Source organism: Tinamus guttatus, unplaced genomic scaffold (genome assembly GCF_059628265.1).
Source record: "Tinamus guttatus ecotype Peru unplaced genomic scaffold, ASM5962826v1 Tinamus_guttatus_pri_ptg000198l, whole genome shotgun sequence".
Lineage (NCBI taxonomy): Eukaryota > Metazoa > Chordata > Aves > Tinamiformes > Tinamidae > Tinamus > Tinamus guttatus.
The window spans coordinates 618,090-634,120 of record NW_028288732.1 but is presented as its reverse complement, the minus strand read 5'-3'; the positions used below and the strand labels follow the sequence as shown (position 1 = coordinate 634,120).

At 48.6% G+C, this 16,031-nt stretch overlaps 1 protein-coding gene across 7 annotated transcripts in view; it reads right to left on the bottom strand.

Annotated features, from left to right (window-relative positions):
* The window catches only part of MCF2L2 (MCF.2 cell line derived transforming sequence-like 2), a 135,004-nt gene extending 120,349 nt beyond the window's left edge, over positions 1–14,655 (bottom strand). For 6 of the 7 annotated variants that reach the window (XM_088523851.1, XM_088523853.1, XM_088523854.1 and 3 more), the window contains exons 1-2: positions 14,188–14,655; positions 1,631–1,714 (exon numbers count right to left, since the gene is read on the bottom strand). In XM_088523851.1, the coding sequence (XP_088379977.1) occupies positions 1,631–1,714; positions 14,188–14,329 (226 nt within the window). In that variant the 5' untranslated portion in view covers positions 14,330–14,655. Of the gene's footprint in view, positions 1–1,630; positions 1,715–1,890; positions 2,017–14,187 lie in introns of those variants that run through there. The other variant, XM_088523855.1, reaches the window with a different exon arrangement.
* Positions 14,656–16,031: the final 1,376 nt, after the last annotated feature.

The following is a 16,031-nucleotide window of genomic DNA, read 5'->3' as shown; positions in this document are numbered from 1 at the left end:
AACAAATTTGCACATCATTTCTGACACTTTTCTGCATGTAGGTGTATTTATATTGGGAATTCTAGGCAGTGCTACCCTTGAAATGCTTCACTTCATACGAGGCAGCTGCTTCCACCTCCCCTCAGGCAGATACTCTTTGCTGAACGCAGAACAGTTGGCCCATCACACTTAGGAAACTGCCATAGGATGCTACCTAGAAAGCTTCATAAGAATCATGTTTTAAACAACTTAAGATTTGTGTTGCAGCTTGGAAACATAAAGAAGCGAGGCTGCAGTGAGGACTGGGCCTGGCGACTTGGTCGTTTGCAGAGCAGGGCCTGCACGTGCCCAGCAATGCTCCCCAAGCAGAGGGGCTGCCTGCCCAAGAGCAGCACAACGCAGGCGCTGCAGGGCTTGGGCTTGACCCTTCCTCCTCAGTCCAGGAACACTGATGCCCGGCCCTCGCCAAGACCTTCATTAGCAGCAGGGATCTGGCCTTTCGTCACTCTCCCAAACATGCCCTGATCTCAATGCGGGAGGCAGAGATGGGCCAGTGTCTACGGCTACTTGTTATTTCTCAGCACGTCCTTCGTGGACAGCAAACTCTCTGCCCCACATCAACAGAAAGAGAGGCCTCCCAGCCCATAACCCCCTCCAAGCAGTGCTGCTGCTGTGGATCACAGCAATTGTTCTGCTGCCCCAGACACGGAGAGCAACACACTTGAGGACAGTTCTGAAATCCTTACATTTAAGGCAGTCTGACCTCACAGGGCATGAAGGCTGAGCTCCACAACACCTCTTGAAGTGCTCCAGGCTTTGGGAGATGGGCCTGTTACTTCTCCCACCCCCTATTCTGCACAGCATCAGTGTGTGAACACCAAATAATTGCAAGAGAGTTCAATAGCACATACCCTATATAGACCAGTGCCCACAAGCAGAACGAGAGTGACCCTTCAGATGAACAGGAATTCTTCAAAGATGCTTCACTCCGTATTGAATATACTTACAGCAAATGTATTTTGTCTGAGGATAACAACGCCTTACATACGGTCAACTAAGTGTTTTGTACTTAGTCATCTACATCTACAGATAAGGAAAGTGAATCTGTTTCTTCTTTTACAAAACAGAGACAGAAACAGCAGAGGCCATTATAGGACTAGATAAGGACTCTTCTTCCCAGCAGCCAAAATAAGTGTTTTAAATAATTTAGCAAGTATTTCAACATCTGCTATTTCTTCGGAACAGACATAGTGTCATTTTGTGTGCACTTTAGAAGTGAACCACTTGTAAAACAAAAGCACTGAGAAAGGGGGGAAAGTCCTGAATAGTTGATGGGCCAAAAGCTTCTCCCACAAACAAGATGCTCAGACATTATACGAAGATACATAATAAAAAGGCCCAAGTTTCTTGCCCTCTAAACACCTTTAGGTGTATGGAGAAAGCATAGAAAATTTTCCTGAAGCAAAACAAGCAAGGCAAGTGGGATTTATCAGTTTTATGTATTATGAAGGTTAGATTGAAATGGCTCTTTTCACTAGCAATATAAAATTGCTTTTGCAACTGCTGTGCAGAGCTGAAGGGTGACAGTCAGCATGACAGATTCCAGCACATACCCAGGAGAATCAGAGTGCTATTACTAGCAACTTCTTACCTGATAAGATGGCAAATTGCCTGTGGAGTTGCTCTATTATATCCACTGCAACCAGCGGTCGTATCTCCTGCTGCATGATTTCATCTGTGCAAGTGAAAGCAGAAATCTTCAGTGAGTTAATGAAATCTTAACCAGCACTTCCCAATCCCCTGTAAAGCCCAAAGAAAAAAACATATCATACTTGAAGGAAAAGAGTCTGCCTTGACTGTTGGTTTAGATGTTATATGACTGCTTGTCATGGAAAAGTTAACAATACTCACAGAGACTCATCTCCAGCTGAGTTACTTTAGACGGTATCCTGTAATTTCAGAGAGCTTTCCATAAACCAGCCAGAGCTTCTTACAGGTTCTCACACTGACAGCCTCCTCCTTACCACTTCATATTCCATATTACCCCGTTGCATTTGGGCTCCCGTATAAAGCAGCTTTTCAGCCTTTGAAACAGCAAAGCCTATTTTAGACCCAGTGCCATGTTCCACCCTGTCCCTGCTCTCTGCCTAAGGACTTTCTGTGCAACCAACCCAGCAACAGAGTTTCCTTTGCTGCTGCTTTTTCCGTTGCTAGCTGCTACATAGTAAAAGGAGGAAATAAAGAGTTGTGAAGCTTTTTTCTTAGGAAAACAAAACCTGTTATTTTGAAGCACGTTAGAGAGCTCAAGATAACTTGGCAAGCAGTGCAGGTCCGTGTGTGCAGATCACAAGTGGGTTTTTTAGTGATCCACACAGTGACCAGCAGCTACAGTCTCGCACTGAGCTAATCTGATCTTCCCATAAGTGCAGTCAATGGTTCCCCCTGCTCTTCACCCCAGTCTAGAGCAGCAGCAGTTCATTTGCAGGGCAGCAGCGGGCAGCCCAGCTGGCAGGACCCAGGTTTCCTTGGGTTACAATAGCACCTATTACAATGGAGCTTTAAGTCACTGTACAGCTAGAGAATAGCAGCCAGCGCTGAGCTTGTACAGCTCGCCTCCAAGCTGTGCAGACAAAAGGTGGAAGGAAGGAAGGTGGCTCCAGACAGACCACAGATCGCACTGAAGGTAGGTAGCATTATATATTATATAGACATCAAGGTCTTTGTTGATTCTATGTTGTAAGCACCCAGCTTTAAACTCTCCAGAAACAAGGAGCTCAAATAAGCTATTTTCTAACCTATCTCCTCCATCCCAGTCTCTTGCCCAAAACAATCTTTACCTTAAAGACACCCAATCTGATCCTTTCCAGAACTAGTGATTCTTAGTTGAGTTATACAACACCACTCAGATTTTCCTGCTCATTCCCTAATTCTTTAGACTTTTTCAACTCCTGTACACCTCAGTGATGCCTTGACACAAAGCAGCTTAAGAGCGTGGGTCATACTCTGTCCTAGACAGAGGACAACACGCACAATATGCGGAGAAGTAGAGTCCTGGCTGATGCACAAAGCAAGGAAATAACTGGAAAAGCCTTGCTAAAGGAGCAGAGGGAGGTTTGATCCTGCAAATCCTCCCTTCACACTAAAGTGTGGAAGAGTCAAGTGACAGTGAGTGACAGTTTGACATGGTGTCATCACTTCCACCCTATTTATGCAGCCCATTACCAGCTTCTCTGATTCTTGACACCACAAGTGTCTAAGAGCAGCAGGGAGAGCAGACCCATCAATCACAGCAGATTGGGTCCAACGATGACCAAAGCTTTACTGGAACCTGAGGTAACTCCGTGCGCGAACCCACAGAGAAGGGGCAGAGACCTGCTGCCACGAGCTGCACGGGCACAGCCCGGCCGACAGGGCGAGCGATCCTGACGCCCTGCCAGGTGGGCACTCACCTCAGCTCGGCAGCACTCACTTTTTCTCCCAGCTGACTCCTCCAGAGCAGGAATTAACCAGGCTCTGCTTCATCCCCACCTAGACGTGAGGGCAGCTGAACCTCACAGGCACTGACCCTTCCCCCTCACGGCCGAGCGCAGCAGCTCTGCGCCTCACGCGCCTGCTGGTGGCCCCAGCACCACCACGGAGCCTCCACATGCTGCCAGCACCTCCCAAACCCGCTCAGGGAAAGCCACCGTGCTCGTGTCCTAGCCCTCCTCGTGATGACACCTCAGGAGACACCCAGAGGGAGCAGGTGATCACGTACAGGGACCAAAGTTTACGTAAGGCCAGCACAGGGCTGGCCTCGGCCTTTGGTGAAGGACGTGCCAAATTTGTTTTGCATGTGCTAGAAGGCTTTACTCTGCAGGAACAAAACAGCCATCAGGATATTTTTAATCAGTAGAAAATTAGCTTGTAATTGACTTCAAAATATGACAAAAGCCCTGTCTAAGTTTTCATGCAATGAATGCCAAAGACAGTAACGTTGCCCTGAGCATCTATTTTTGGACATCCAAGACATGAGATAATTCAGTGGTGTGGTCTGTGGGGAGCAGAAATGGAGGATAAAGCTAAACTGAGCGCATCATCTTTCAAGTGAAACTCAGTTTCTCAGAGGAAAGCCCACTGATCAGCCCAGGACAGAGCAGCAGCATCTCCCTGCCTGCTGGGCCGGGTGCCCAACACAGCTCCCTGGCTTGGAGGCAGCGGGGCCAAGCAGCCTCCCCGTGTCCCCCGGGGTGCCCTGCCAGCCTCAGCTGACACCACTGAAGGCAGTTCAGGGCCATGCTACAGCACTCCCCCTCCTCCCAGCTTATTCTGCCCACATCCAGTTCATAAATCTTTAATCCTCGGTGTTCCCAGAGTTGTTCTCCTCTTTGGACAGCGCTTGTGCATCGCAATGACACACAGAGCAGCACAAAGTCACCGGCTTTGCACGTCTGGCAGGCCAGGCAATGCAGGCAGAAGTGCACGTCAGCCCCTAGCCCCCCATCCCACTGCATTTACCCCCTCCCACAGTCTCGAACCACACTGTCACCAAGGTGGGAGCAGAAGGGGAGACAAGAAGGGAAGTTTAGAGGTAACTAAACTAAAGCCAAGCACAGAAAAAAGGAGTAAGAGGGGGAAAAAAGGTAGTAACTAAAAATGTTTTGAACTCAGAGACACCCTGGGGCGTCCAATGAGGAAAATCCTCATTTCACCTGGAAGGCGCAGTGCAGCTCCCACACGCAGACCCAGCCCTCGCGCTGGGGACCAAGGCTGAGCTTCCCACAAGCAGAGCCACAAAGATGGAACGAGTTTCCAGAGTGTCTGACACCGTCACCAGAAGACTCGGCAGAAGCAGCAAACGAGCTGGACCTTTGCCTCCCTCTGCAGCATCTCGGACTTGCTCGCTGCTCTAAGGCAACAAAACCACCAGCACAGCAGTTTGCTTTTGATGCTTGCTAGTGTGAAGGCATCATTAATACCAGCCAGTCTTGAGCAGAACATTCCCCCCACTCCATCCAGTCTATGATCTTGCTTTAAGAATAGCTTGTTTCTGGTTTCTGAAGATCTTTGTTACCAAAGGAATTTTGTGGCGTAATCAGATGAAGTAATAGAAACAAGAGCTGCCGAGGGCTGGTTAAGATTCATCACGTTCCCTAACCAGGCAAGACTCTCCTGCGAAGCACATGAGATTTCCCGTAACAGCCAGGGGAGGAGAAGTCCAGAGGATGAGAAAGGTGGTACCAAATCCCTTTGTTGACTAGGAATCAGACATTCAAGTAATTGAGTAGAGCTCTTGCAGCAAAAGAAGAAACTAGAGACTGCAAATACAGCAGGGCCGGTTGCTCTCAAGTCATTTTGCTCGAGGTTAGTGGGAATTTGTCTGCCCATCCCTCCCCCTCATCCCAGCAGGCTCCGTAGCTTTCCCTGCCGGACACCACAAGCCACATGCACGCAGGAAGTGGCACTCAGCCTCAACATGCCATGTCCCTGGGGGACACATACCAGCTCAAAAACCCTGCTTTAGGCTGACACGAGCTGCAACACGCACCGATTGCCTCAGAAAAACCCACTGAGGATCAGCACGTCTCAACTCACCGCACAGGGATTCAGAAGTCTGAGGAAGCTGAGAGGTCACAGGCACTTGGAAGCAGTTGTCTTGCCCCATTACACATTGCTGATATCTACAGAAGAGATCTGGCAGCCCCAGGTCACTCCAGGCCCATCCTCTGACACAAACAGTCCAGGACCCTACAGTTCGAGAGCTCACTAAAATGGGCAATGGCTGAGTGGCTGGCGAGGGAACCGAGCAAGCCTAACTTGGGCATTTCCTAACTTCTCCATAGTTATTCCTGTGGCCTTGAATTGAAGGGGCAGTTACACAGCTCCTCTAAATCAATAATAAAACACACTTAATTGAGCAAACAACATTATGTGATGCACTTGTAATCCTGTGTGCAGGTTGCCATAAATGAATCTTTATCCACACCAGAGTTCATTACTTCAGCTAAGTGAACTTGCCAGGGCAATTAAAATCTAAGCAAGGACACAATAACAGTGGAAACAAGTCAGCCTTATCTTGGCTTTCTTCTTAAATTGGGATATACTCAGTTCCTAGCAGAGACTGCCCAAGTCTTCATACAAAAAAAGAGTCCAATTTAAAAGTATTCTGGCCAAACACAATTTCCAAAGCAAATGCTAATAAAATAGTTGCCCTTTCTGAGGACACACACACACAATTTCCCTTCCTTACTGCTTAGGCCTGTTATTTACTTTAAGAGTTTATTCTTTTAGCCTGGACAGATAAACAGCAAGATCAGTTCACTGAAACCAGCTGACTGCACTATAGATTAATGTTGGCTTTGGGAAAAGCTACAAAAGAAAAGTCAGGATAATAGAAATTAATAGAAATCACATCATTTTTCTTACCCTTCTGCAACTTTCCACCACCACTCTTTTGCTAACCCAAATTGAGCCAACTTAAAACTAAGTCAGGATAAAGATACGGTAAAGAGAAGGGAAGCAATACTTTAGTGGATTAGGTCTTAACTGGGTCAGTTCTCTGCAGAGGAGCCCAAAGGGCACTAGTGCTCACCCAGACAGTGTGGGGAAGGAACACCCCCAGAGCTGGGATTACCTCCTCCAGTGCTAAATCACACACAGATCAGCTTAAAGCAACAGCCAAATTGCAGCAGAGGTGGCTCATGTCATCTCTCTGATCCTTTGGTGGGCAAGCACCACTGTAAGACCTGCTGAGTGTATTTTAAGTACAATTTCTTGTACTTCTGAGTAGTTGTATATTCTCACTTAAACAAGTATTGTCCCAACAAGGATTTTTACAGGAGGGCAATTTACTGTGAAGAACCAGGATGAGGGCGACAGCCGTTTATAAGGAACTGAAATCATGTTTTTCCAGATGGAAACTCCCATACTGCAGACTTCTAAGGTAGGTATTTCAGCCCACTATGGTTACTGGTAAAATAAAAATAATTTTAAAAAAAGTGTCTTGCAAGCCTAAAAGTGCAAACCCTGGATATTAGAAAGTTTTGTGAGACACTGAAGGTCCTATCATTATCATTTCTACAGTTGCTTGCAGGTCAACTGCTCCATTACATAGAAGGGAAATTCCACATTTTCTCCCCAATCGCAGCAGCTGCAGCAAACCAAGGACTCTGCAGGTGGTAGCCAGGGGGAGGCCTGTGTGCGCTTGCCCGACATCGGAAGTCTAAGTGAAAAGCAGTTTTGGATCCAAACTTGAACTTCCCCCAAGCTCCCGGGCTTTGGATCCAGACTTCCAGGCTGCTGCCAGCTGAGCAGAGCCCTCAGGCAGGTGCCTGTGCCTAAGGAAAAGCAAAGGCCTCAGGCTGAACTACAGTAACTATTCACATGCTGAAGAGCTTAGTTACACATTTAAATATGTGTTAATCAAAAGTGAGGGAGGACAGCCAGAAATTTCAGATACTGACATTGTTCCCCCAGATTAGAGAACAGGAAAGAAAATGAAAATAAACCACTACTTTCATTTAATGTTAACACATTTGTGTATGCTAACGTGTTTGTGTGCTGTGTACACACACTTAGTAAGCGCGCTAAGGATTTCTACAGCCATTCAGTATTGGTACGAGAAGCTAAATCATACACCCGCCTTGGGGGTTTCAGGTCACTTTCATCCTTTAAGATACTTGTAAAAATACTGGCTTAAAATGACAAGAGCGATTTACAGGACTTCATACATTATGAACCTTCTATAATGAGCAAAGAACAAAACATCACACCATCTCACATCACTTGCAAACATGGATTTTTTGAGACGAACACTATTGAGTTTCACAGAGCATAGAGCATCCCCTATACCACATCCTGCTGTATTTGGCTCCCCACAGGACAAACTTCCCTCATTAACAGGCATCTGAGGTCAGAGCATTCAAGGTCAACCTCAGCTGCACCTTCAAGGAATTTGCCCAGATTTAAGGCAGTGCAACCCAGTCGTGTAGTCCCTCAGCAGCAAACTGGATGGTTTCTAATCCTTGCCAGAGAAAAGTTAGTTCATTTTATTCCACAAAATCCTTGCTTCCCAGCAAGGCTGGAGAGCTGCAGCACAAATTACTGCTCAGAGAGCAGAAGGAAGATTTCACATTTCCACACTGTGATGTTAAAACCCACCAAGACAGACCCAACTCCCAGGCAGCCAAGCGGGAGCTGAAGCGCGTTCCCTGCGGCACTTTGCCCCGGAGCTCTCGAGGAGCCGGAGCAACGCGGCAGCGCACAGCTCCGCGGCTCCAACAGCGCCTCAGAGACATCCCAAGCCATTCCGCAGCCCATTCATAGGTATTTTAGGGAGATTACTCAGCTTGGGAGCCAGAGGAGCGTTCCCTCGCTCCCTCCTGAACAGGGCTCCTTAACTCTAAGCCCGGGTTGCTGCCACTGGAGACCAGTCCCGAGCCGGAGCAGCTGGACACACGCAGCCCATCGGCCACCTGCCTGCTGGAGGGACCCGGCCACCCCCAGGCTGTCACCAGCACCTCGGCTCAGATGTCCCTGAGAAAGAGCAACATAGGAAACAGGAGAAGACACTCCACGCTCCAAAGGCTGCGTGGCCACACAAGAGCTCACCGGCGTGCCCGGCTCCAGCCCCTCGCGTCCCGCGGCGGGATAAGCTCACACAGGGCACAGGGGCCTCCTGCAGATGCTGTCCTGGATCCGAGCAGCGCTGCAGGGAGCGGACGCTCTCCTGGAGGAGACGGCACGAGCTGCTCCGTAACAGCAGCCACGGAGGGGACGTCTGAGCCGCCGCACACCCAGGCTGCAGCCCTCCCCACGGCACCGCTGGCTCCCTCCTTCCCAGAGCTCCCGCTCGGACCCTGCACGTTCCTCGGCATTCACAGCTTAGCATGGAGAGACTAAGGTAAACCCCAGCAGAGACAAAACAGTTTCGCTTGCCCAGGCTAGGGAGTGGAAAGGGCTCTCATTAAAATAGCTTAAATAGCAGAGTATTCCGGGCCAAAGAAAACCAGGGGCAGCGCTGCAAATAGCATCGTGCGGCGCTGCCCCGGTGCTCCCGCTGCCCCGGAGCACCCAGCACGGGACTTGCGGCTCTGCCCGCAAGAGCCGAGAGCATTTCCCAGGTAGGGGACTAACCTCATGAATCCCAGGAAGATCCCCGGATGCTCCAGGAGAGCCGCACACTGCCGGGGGCTGAGCAGGCACGTGCCACTGCTGGGGGACAGCAGGGACGCCGCGGTGGCAGCTTTCTGGAGCAATCGTGACTCGTTACTCGAGCACCAGGGTTGCTGGCACAGCAGTCCCTTTGCTGGCAGAAACCTTCGCAGCCCAGAAGCTTTAGGTACAGGGTAGCTCCCCCCAGGAAACATCATCCTCTCCCACCCCACTGCAACCAGTGCGGCTCAGGACAAGACCCCACGTGGACGTAGGCAGACTAGGAGAGCAAAAAGATGCCATGCAACCATGTTTTGTGCTTTTCTTCCCTCACCGCCCCTCGAGGACATGCCAGATAAGTGACCTTACCAGCTATAGCACACGTGTAATCTTACTCTGCTGCTCCTATCAATATACGTGTTCATACGAGATCGGTTTACATGAGAGCTGCTCTCCAGCTCAGCGATCGCTCCTCTCGGAAGAGGAGGCTGCAGGCAGGACTCACTGAAGGGTGATTGAGCCCCCAGGACAACCTTGCCCCAGCGAGGGGCAGCCGGTGCCCAGCAGAACTCCTTGCACAAAGTCTCCTGTTGTGCACTGCCCTCTCCCGGGCGGCACCAGGGAAATCCTCCGGATCCGCAGGGGAAGGCGCAGCAGGCAGCACCTCTTCAGCTTCGTAAACCAGATTTACGAGTGCTGCATTTTAAATATCAGCATCTCCATACAACTTGTAAGGCTAACTTCAGCGTGCCACTGTAGGACGTGTCTGCTCTCTAGTGGGGTAGAAGCAAAAGCATTAGTCCTACCTGTCTCAGCAGGACAAGGTTTTGCGCTATCCAAATATTGTCCTTCCAGCATATGGAATAGAATAGCACCTAAAGATGTTCCAGTTATCAGTGATCATCTGCAGTACATACAAAAAATACTTTAATTCAAGAAACCGATCCTCAGTTGGTCTAATTCACCTCACTGAAATGTATTGCAACATCTGAGCATCAGAACCCACAGTATCCATCTCCAGAAACACACAGATTAGCCCATAGCCAAGGAACCAACTTGAGCATCATCCTCCCAGATCTTTCACTGCAGGACCACAAGAGGCAGCTTGGTTCATTGTGTTTGACTCGCTAAATACACAAGCAGTACACAGAAATTGGATTAAATGAGCATTTTGGAAAGCTCTTTAATCTTATGTTAAGGACTTGCGGCAACTGCAAATTCACCATTTCCCTTGGAACCCTCTAAGGCAAAGGAATAGGCTTGTTCCAGAGCTCCCACTTCAGTTTCCAGCCCAGTGATTTTTTTTTTTTGAATAAAAAAAAAAAAACAGGGCTTCCCCTCCTTTACTTTCATCCTGTTACTGGCAGATCACCTCTTTGAGCCTAGTGGTAAAGTCAACCTGTACGATTTGAAGGGAAGAAAAAAAAAAAAAAAAAAAACCCTCAGAGATCATATCAGTCCTTTAGCTTCCCCGCTTGTCCTCCCCGATCTCCGATGCTGGCCGAGGGCACTCTGGCTAACAAGCAGCTCCGTAACCACATCCGCGCCGTGCAGGGGGCAGCTCCCGCACGGCCGCACGCGGGGCAGCGAGCCCAGAGCTCAAACTGATGGGCTCTGCAAGCCCCGTTTTAATGGTCCACACTGGACCATGTTCCCCATGTTCAGCACTGCTCCCACACGGAACAGGAGCTGCCGAGACACCCTGGGTGAGAGAGGGGAGGAAGACAACCACAGTCATCACTTCCTGCTGCTGCAAAAAGAGCAGGGGAGATTGGCCCTTGAGAAGTGGAATGAACCAGGAGGATCCAAAATTTGTGGATCAGGAAATCTAATACAGTCTAAATACCCACCGAGTAGGTGGGCTCCTGTAACCGAATTTCATTTATCCCCATTTCTATTTGAGCACCACCAGTTCTATATCCAATGCCCAGACAGCAAAGGAGGAGAGTCCACAACTTAGAAACCTCAAAGAAATGCAGATAAAGCAGCAGTGATTCACAAGGTCAGCACCTTAGCAGCAGAAATAGGTGTTTAGAAGAGGTTCTGCAGGGTGGCTGAATGTGCCTGGATTCAGAGACGCTCCACGGACACAGTTTGGGCGAGAATGCTGCCCTACAGCTTCTCCCCAACCTCCCATCACACTGAGCACTATTTTTGCAGAAGATTCTCTCCCCAGACAATTGGTACTGCAGCTCAGGCAATGCAGAAGAGCAAACTGAGCTATCATCTTGTGGCAATAGGTCCCCCAAGTTAACAAAACATCACTAATTACAGCAATCCATCTATCATCCCCATTTAATGCTTTTCCATTTCGTTAAGTTGCTTCTTGTTCTGGTATTGTGGAAGGAAGGGGAAAACAAGTACCCAGAAGGCTTCTGCTATAACTTGTCCTCTGAGAATTTCTTCTCTTGATCTTCAGTGGTACTTATCTCTCAAAACTCTTTAAATGGAAATCAAGCTACGCACTCTCCACTCTCCCCACCATCCTGAACTTTTCTGACAGAGTTTAGTTTTGTACAACAGGAACAGAACGTGTGCATATCGACGAAAAAAGGCAAAGAGAGAAATCGGCATCTAAGATAACAATCTTTGTTCCAAAAGCTCTATAACTAGAATAAAAATTCTCTGTTTTATCTCCTTTGTAGTGTTAGCCAGCTGGAAAAGCAAAATTGCTGACTTATCCCAGGTTCCCCAAGCAGGTTTTTTTCCGTTAAGGAAGGGAATAGACATTGAATGCAAATAAAGAGAAAAATTCCAAGCAAGGCATGAGGAGACTGCAACTGAATCTCAGTGGGCTCCACAGTATTTCTTATTTACACAAAATCCCTGCAATTTACCCTGCAAATCTCATTCTTCATGTGATAGTCATACTTTCAACAGTAATCAGCACCTTTGTAAAGAGACCAAATATGCAGGGAAGGAAGATATTCCTAATTTATTTCACTACTGAAGAGCTCCAAAAAGCCCTCAAATCAATCCAGCCTTGTCTCATTCAGATGGGATTCCTTCCTGGAAACAGCACCAGAGAAGTTTGGGTTTGTCCTCAACTACTCTAAACCATTTTGATTTCCTTCAGATGGATCTGAAGGATTGCCTTTCTTTCCAGCTGCCCTAGAGACACAGCAGCAGGATGGGGCACAAGCGCCCATGCTTGCTGGGGATCAGAATTGCTTCATTCCTCTGTCCTAGGGAAGGACAAACCCAGAAATTCTGCTAGCTCGAGACAGGTCTCTAGGCCACTGATGAGGAGAACCTGCTCATTTTGCAGTGAAGCAGGACTCTGAATAGCCTCAGTAATTAACTGCCTGCTCCTTGGTGCCTGCAGACTCATTACCCTCTTTTATTCAAGCAGCAGCCTTGAGCATGGACAAGAACATATACATATATATTTTTTTGGAAAGAGCTGAACAGGAGCTGTCTTCACAGGTCAAGGAGCTGCGCTCCAGCATCCGCAGCCAAAGGCATCTTGGCCCCGAGAGCGACTCTGCCCTTCCTGCGGCCCCGTGGGGAGAAGTGGAGAAAGCAGCAAAGATGCTCCCTGCCTCACAAAACAGACAGGCTCGGGCAGAGGTAACTCCATCCATTCTCCTGCAGCAAATGATTTTAAGGAATTTCTGTCCATGCTGCTATGCCAGGTCATCTCTCAACACGAAAGGCACCGAACGAGTTTCCTTGGGAACAGTAACCATGGCAAAGCTCTTGCCAGTGGCTTCCCCTCTATCCGCAGGGAGGAAGAGAAGCAGATGTCTGAGTTGCCTCCAAAAGGCCACAGGTATCCACAGCTCTACCCAGCCCGGAACCTCCCTGGTCATAAATTCAGCTCCCGATTCCTTGGTCCTGTGTCGGATACGCAGCGTTTTGGCCAGGCTGCCCTCAGCTGGGAACGCTGCCCTGGAAAGGAGGCGACGCAAACAGCATCGCCGGCAGCTCAGCCCGGTGCCTCGGGGCCAGGCAGGCAGAGGGCCCCTAGGTTAGGGCGAACGGCCCAAAGCAGCAGCCGGTTTGGGGCTTCTCACACCCGCGCACGCTGCGTTACAGCTCTGTTGGAGCCAGCATCTGCAAACTCCATTTTACTGCAAGCAGCAGCTGCCAGGAGATTGCCTGCTTCTGGCCCACGTCTTTTTCTGCAGCCTCTTCCCAGTTTTCCACACTGCATGCAACTCCGAAATACACATTTCCACATATGATTCATCAAGGAAGAACTGAAGCCATTTGCAACTTCAGTTCATGGCCATTTTAAAAAAGTCTCGCTGAAAAACTAATCAAATCATAATAAACAACTCAGTGGAGAGTACAATCATATTGCATGCTTTGAGGTTTGCTGTGTACAAGCAAATGGTCTGCTTGTGGATTTGAGCTTTGCTAAGCATTCATCCAAATTAACAGAGCAACTGAAACCAAAGGGCTCCTTGGTTAACCTTTCTCCAGCAACAAACTGAGACAGAACTGTTCTGCTTTGGCTACCTCAACATGTGATTAAATAGTTAACACCCTTCAGAGTTTACGTGCAGTTGACAAAATCCATCAGCATCTTACACTAGCAACCCAAAACACCATCCTGCACATCTGCCTCCCACCGGGCACAAACACCTGGGCAGGCCAAGCTCCTTTTGTGGGTAGGATGAAATGAAACCTGAGTGAAACCAGCAGCTTTTCAACAGGGAGGATTTTGACCTTTTGCTTTGTAATTTAACAGCATGGGGTGGCAGGATCAATTGGGTCATGAAACCCCATGCTCCATCTCCTTGCACAGGTATTATATGCACAATACCTGCCCCGGACACATATACAGAAATCTCAGTGTCAACATCCTTGTGAAACAAACATCCAAGTCCAGCACTCCCTTTTAACCTCCCCTAGGTTAAATCACTGCAAATATCCCAGAAATACACAGTCAAGTCAAATGCAGGCATACTGGAGTTAAGATCCCAGCCCAGGCAGTTCCCTTTAAATTATTTACACCACTGGCTCCCTAAAGAAAACATTAGAAAAGCAGGTGCTTTGCAGGTCTCCGAGGAACACAATGCAGCCACCACTAAGAAAAGATGCTCTTGCTGTTAAAGATGCTGCACATACCTTTCTTTGCCATGCTCTCCAGTTTAATGCACCTTCCTATAAAATCGTGGTAAGATTTCATTTCTCCTTCTGTTATTCGGACGCCAGTAAAGGGTGGATTCCTGGGCACCTGTTGTCCACATTTCCGACACCAAGAAGCCATTGCCGGAGCTCGGGAGAGTCTTGTCAGGAATCTGCTCTCTCACTCGGTCCGCTGGAATCCAGCCTGGTTCTTCAGCCGTCACTCCAGGCTGGTGACTTTATCCCACCTAGTTCATTCAAGGTCACTGTCGCCAGCGGGATGCTTGCCATTGCAATCGGCTAAGACTTTTATAGGCTTATGACTGTGTTTGTTTTCCCTCCTTGCTCTCAATATCGCTTTACTTTATTCTCTCATTCAGAACTAAAGCTGTAAACCCAGGCACAAGCCCATGCCCTTCTTTACCAGCAGTTTAAAGCTGTTTTATAAGCCAGGATGAGGCGAGAGGATCCCAGACGCACGCTATAAGTCACAGGATGTCTCTTAAGGGAATGTCAGACATGGTCACAAAGAATTTTGCTTTAAAAAAGTCTTCCTTCATGATTTATAACCCCTTCCTTTTCAGGTTTGCAGTCCTATGATTCTTCATTATTGACACCAGGCTTTTTACCTTTGCATTTCAGCTTGAGCAGTGCAAGGAGACGGCTCTGCAGAGCAGCTCAGCTAATTCCCCACGTGTCTGGCAGGGCTGCTGAGAGCTACCGCGGAGCAGGAGCGCCCTGTGCCGCCGTGCTGGTCCCGGCTCAACGTCTGATGATTTAAAGGACAAGCAGCAAATGGAGGACAGGAGGGAGGCATTACTCACAGGCATGCTCTGCTAGCTGTGCGGCAGCCACCACCATCTCTCCCTCTCCCACAAATCTAATACAATTGGATCCTTCACTTCGCACCAAAATCAGTGAACATATTTAGAAGTCTCTCTTCAAAGGTGCTGGGTATTCATTTGGGTTGAGTTTTTTCCCCCCTTTCTCTACTCCCATAATAAATGGCACTGAGCAGAGCTTTGGGAAGAGGTGGTATTTGGGGATATGAGTGCAAAGTGGGCTTGGGTCTGGGGCCCTGAAATAGAGAGGGTCCCGCTGGGCAGGGATAGGAGGAGATGCACAAAGAGGCCCAGGGCCAGCACAGGTGACAAAGGTGACAAACCAGGGTTAAGTTGCAACAAGACCACAAGGACCTGCATGCAGAACGAGCCTCCCCCGTGGCTTTCTTGGCCAGCCAGGAAAGACTTAGCTGGTTAGTTAGAGGTTTCTTCTACCTCAAACACTCCTGAGTCACTATTCCACATAGTTGCAGCTGGCGTTGTTCCCTTGCCCGAGGTTTCCCTTTGGCATGACGTTTATCACCTTCCTGTCCTTTGCCTGTAAGTGGGAATAGCTTGCAAGGTGAGAGGGGACCCAACACATTGGTATCTGTAAAACATTTATTGGACCTTCCATAGGGAAATTGCCAGCAGACTGAAGTATTCTACAGATGCGGAAAATAGTGGTGCAGATGTCTGCAAAATATTGCACTATGAGCAAAGAAAACAGGAAATGGGGCCTGGTGGTTTTAGCTTAAAGTCTTTCTGACCTCTTCACATTCAGGGGCTCAAGATGTCCTTCCACACACAGGCAAACACAATCCACCTTGGAAAATAAGCTTCTCTCTGCTTACATGCTGTGTGCACACACAGAATATCAGCACTTCAGCCTCGCATACATACAGCGAGGGGGAGTCGTGGGCCATAAGCACAAGCCTGGGCAGCAGAGCACATCAGGAAGCTCCCCAGGAATTATCCGAGGGTCAGTCTTTCCCAAGAAAACGGAGCCATTCCGCTGCTAAA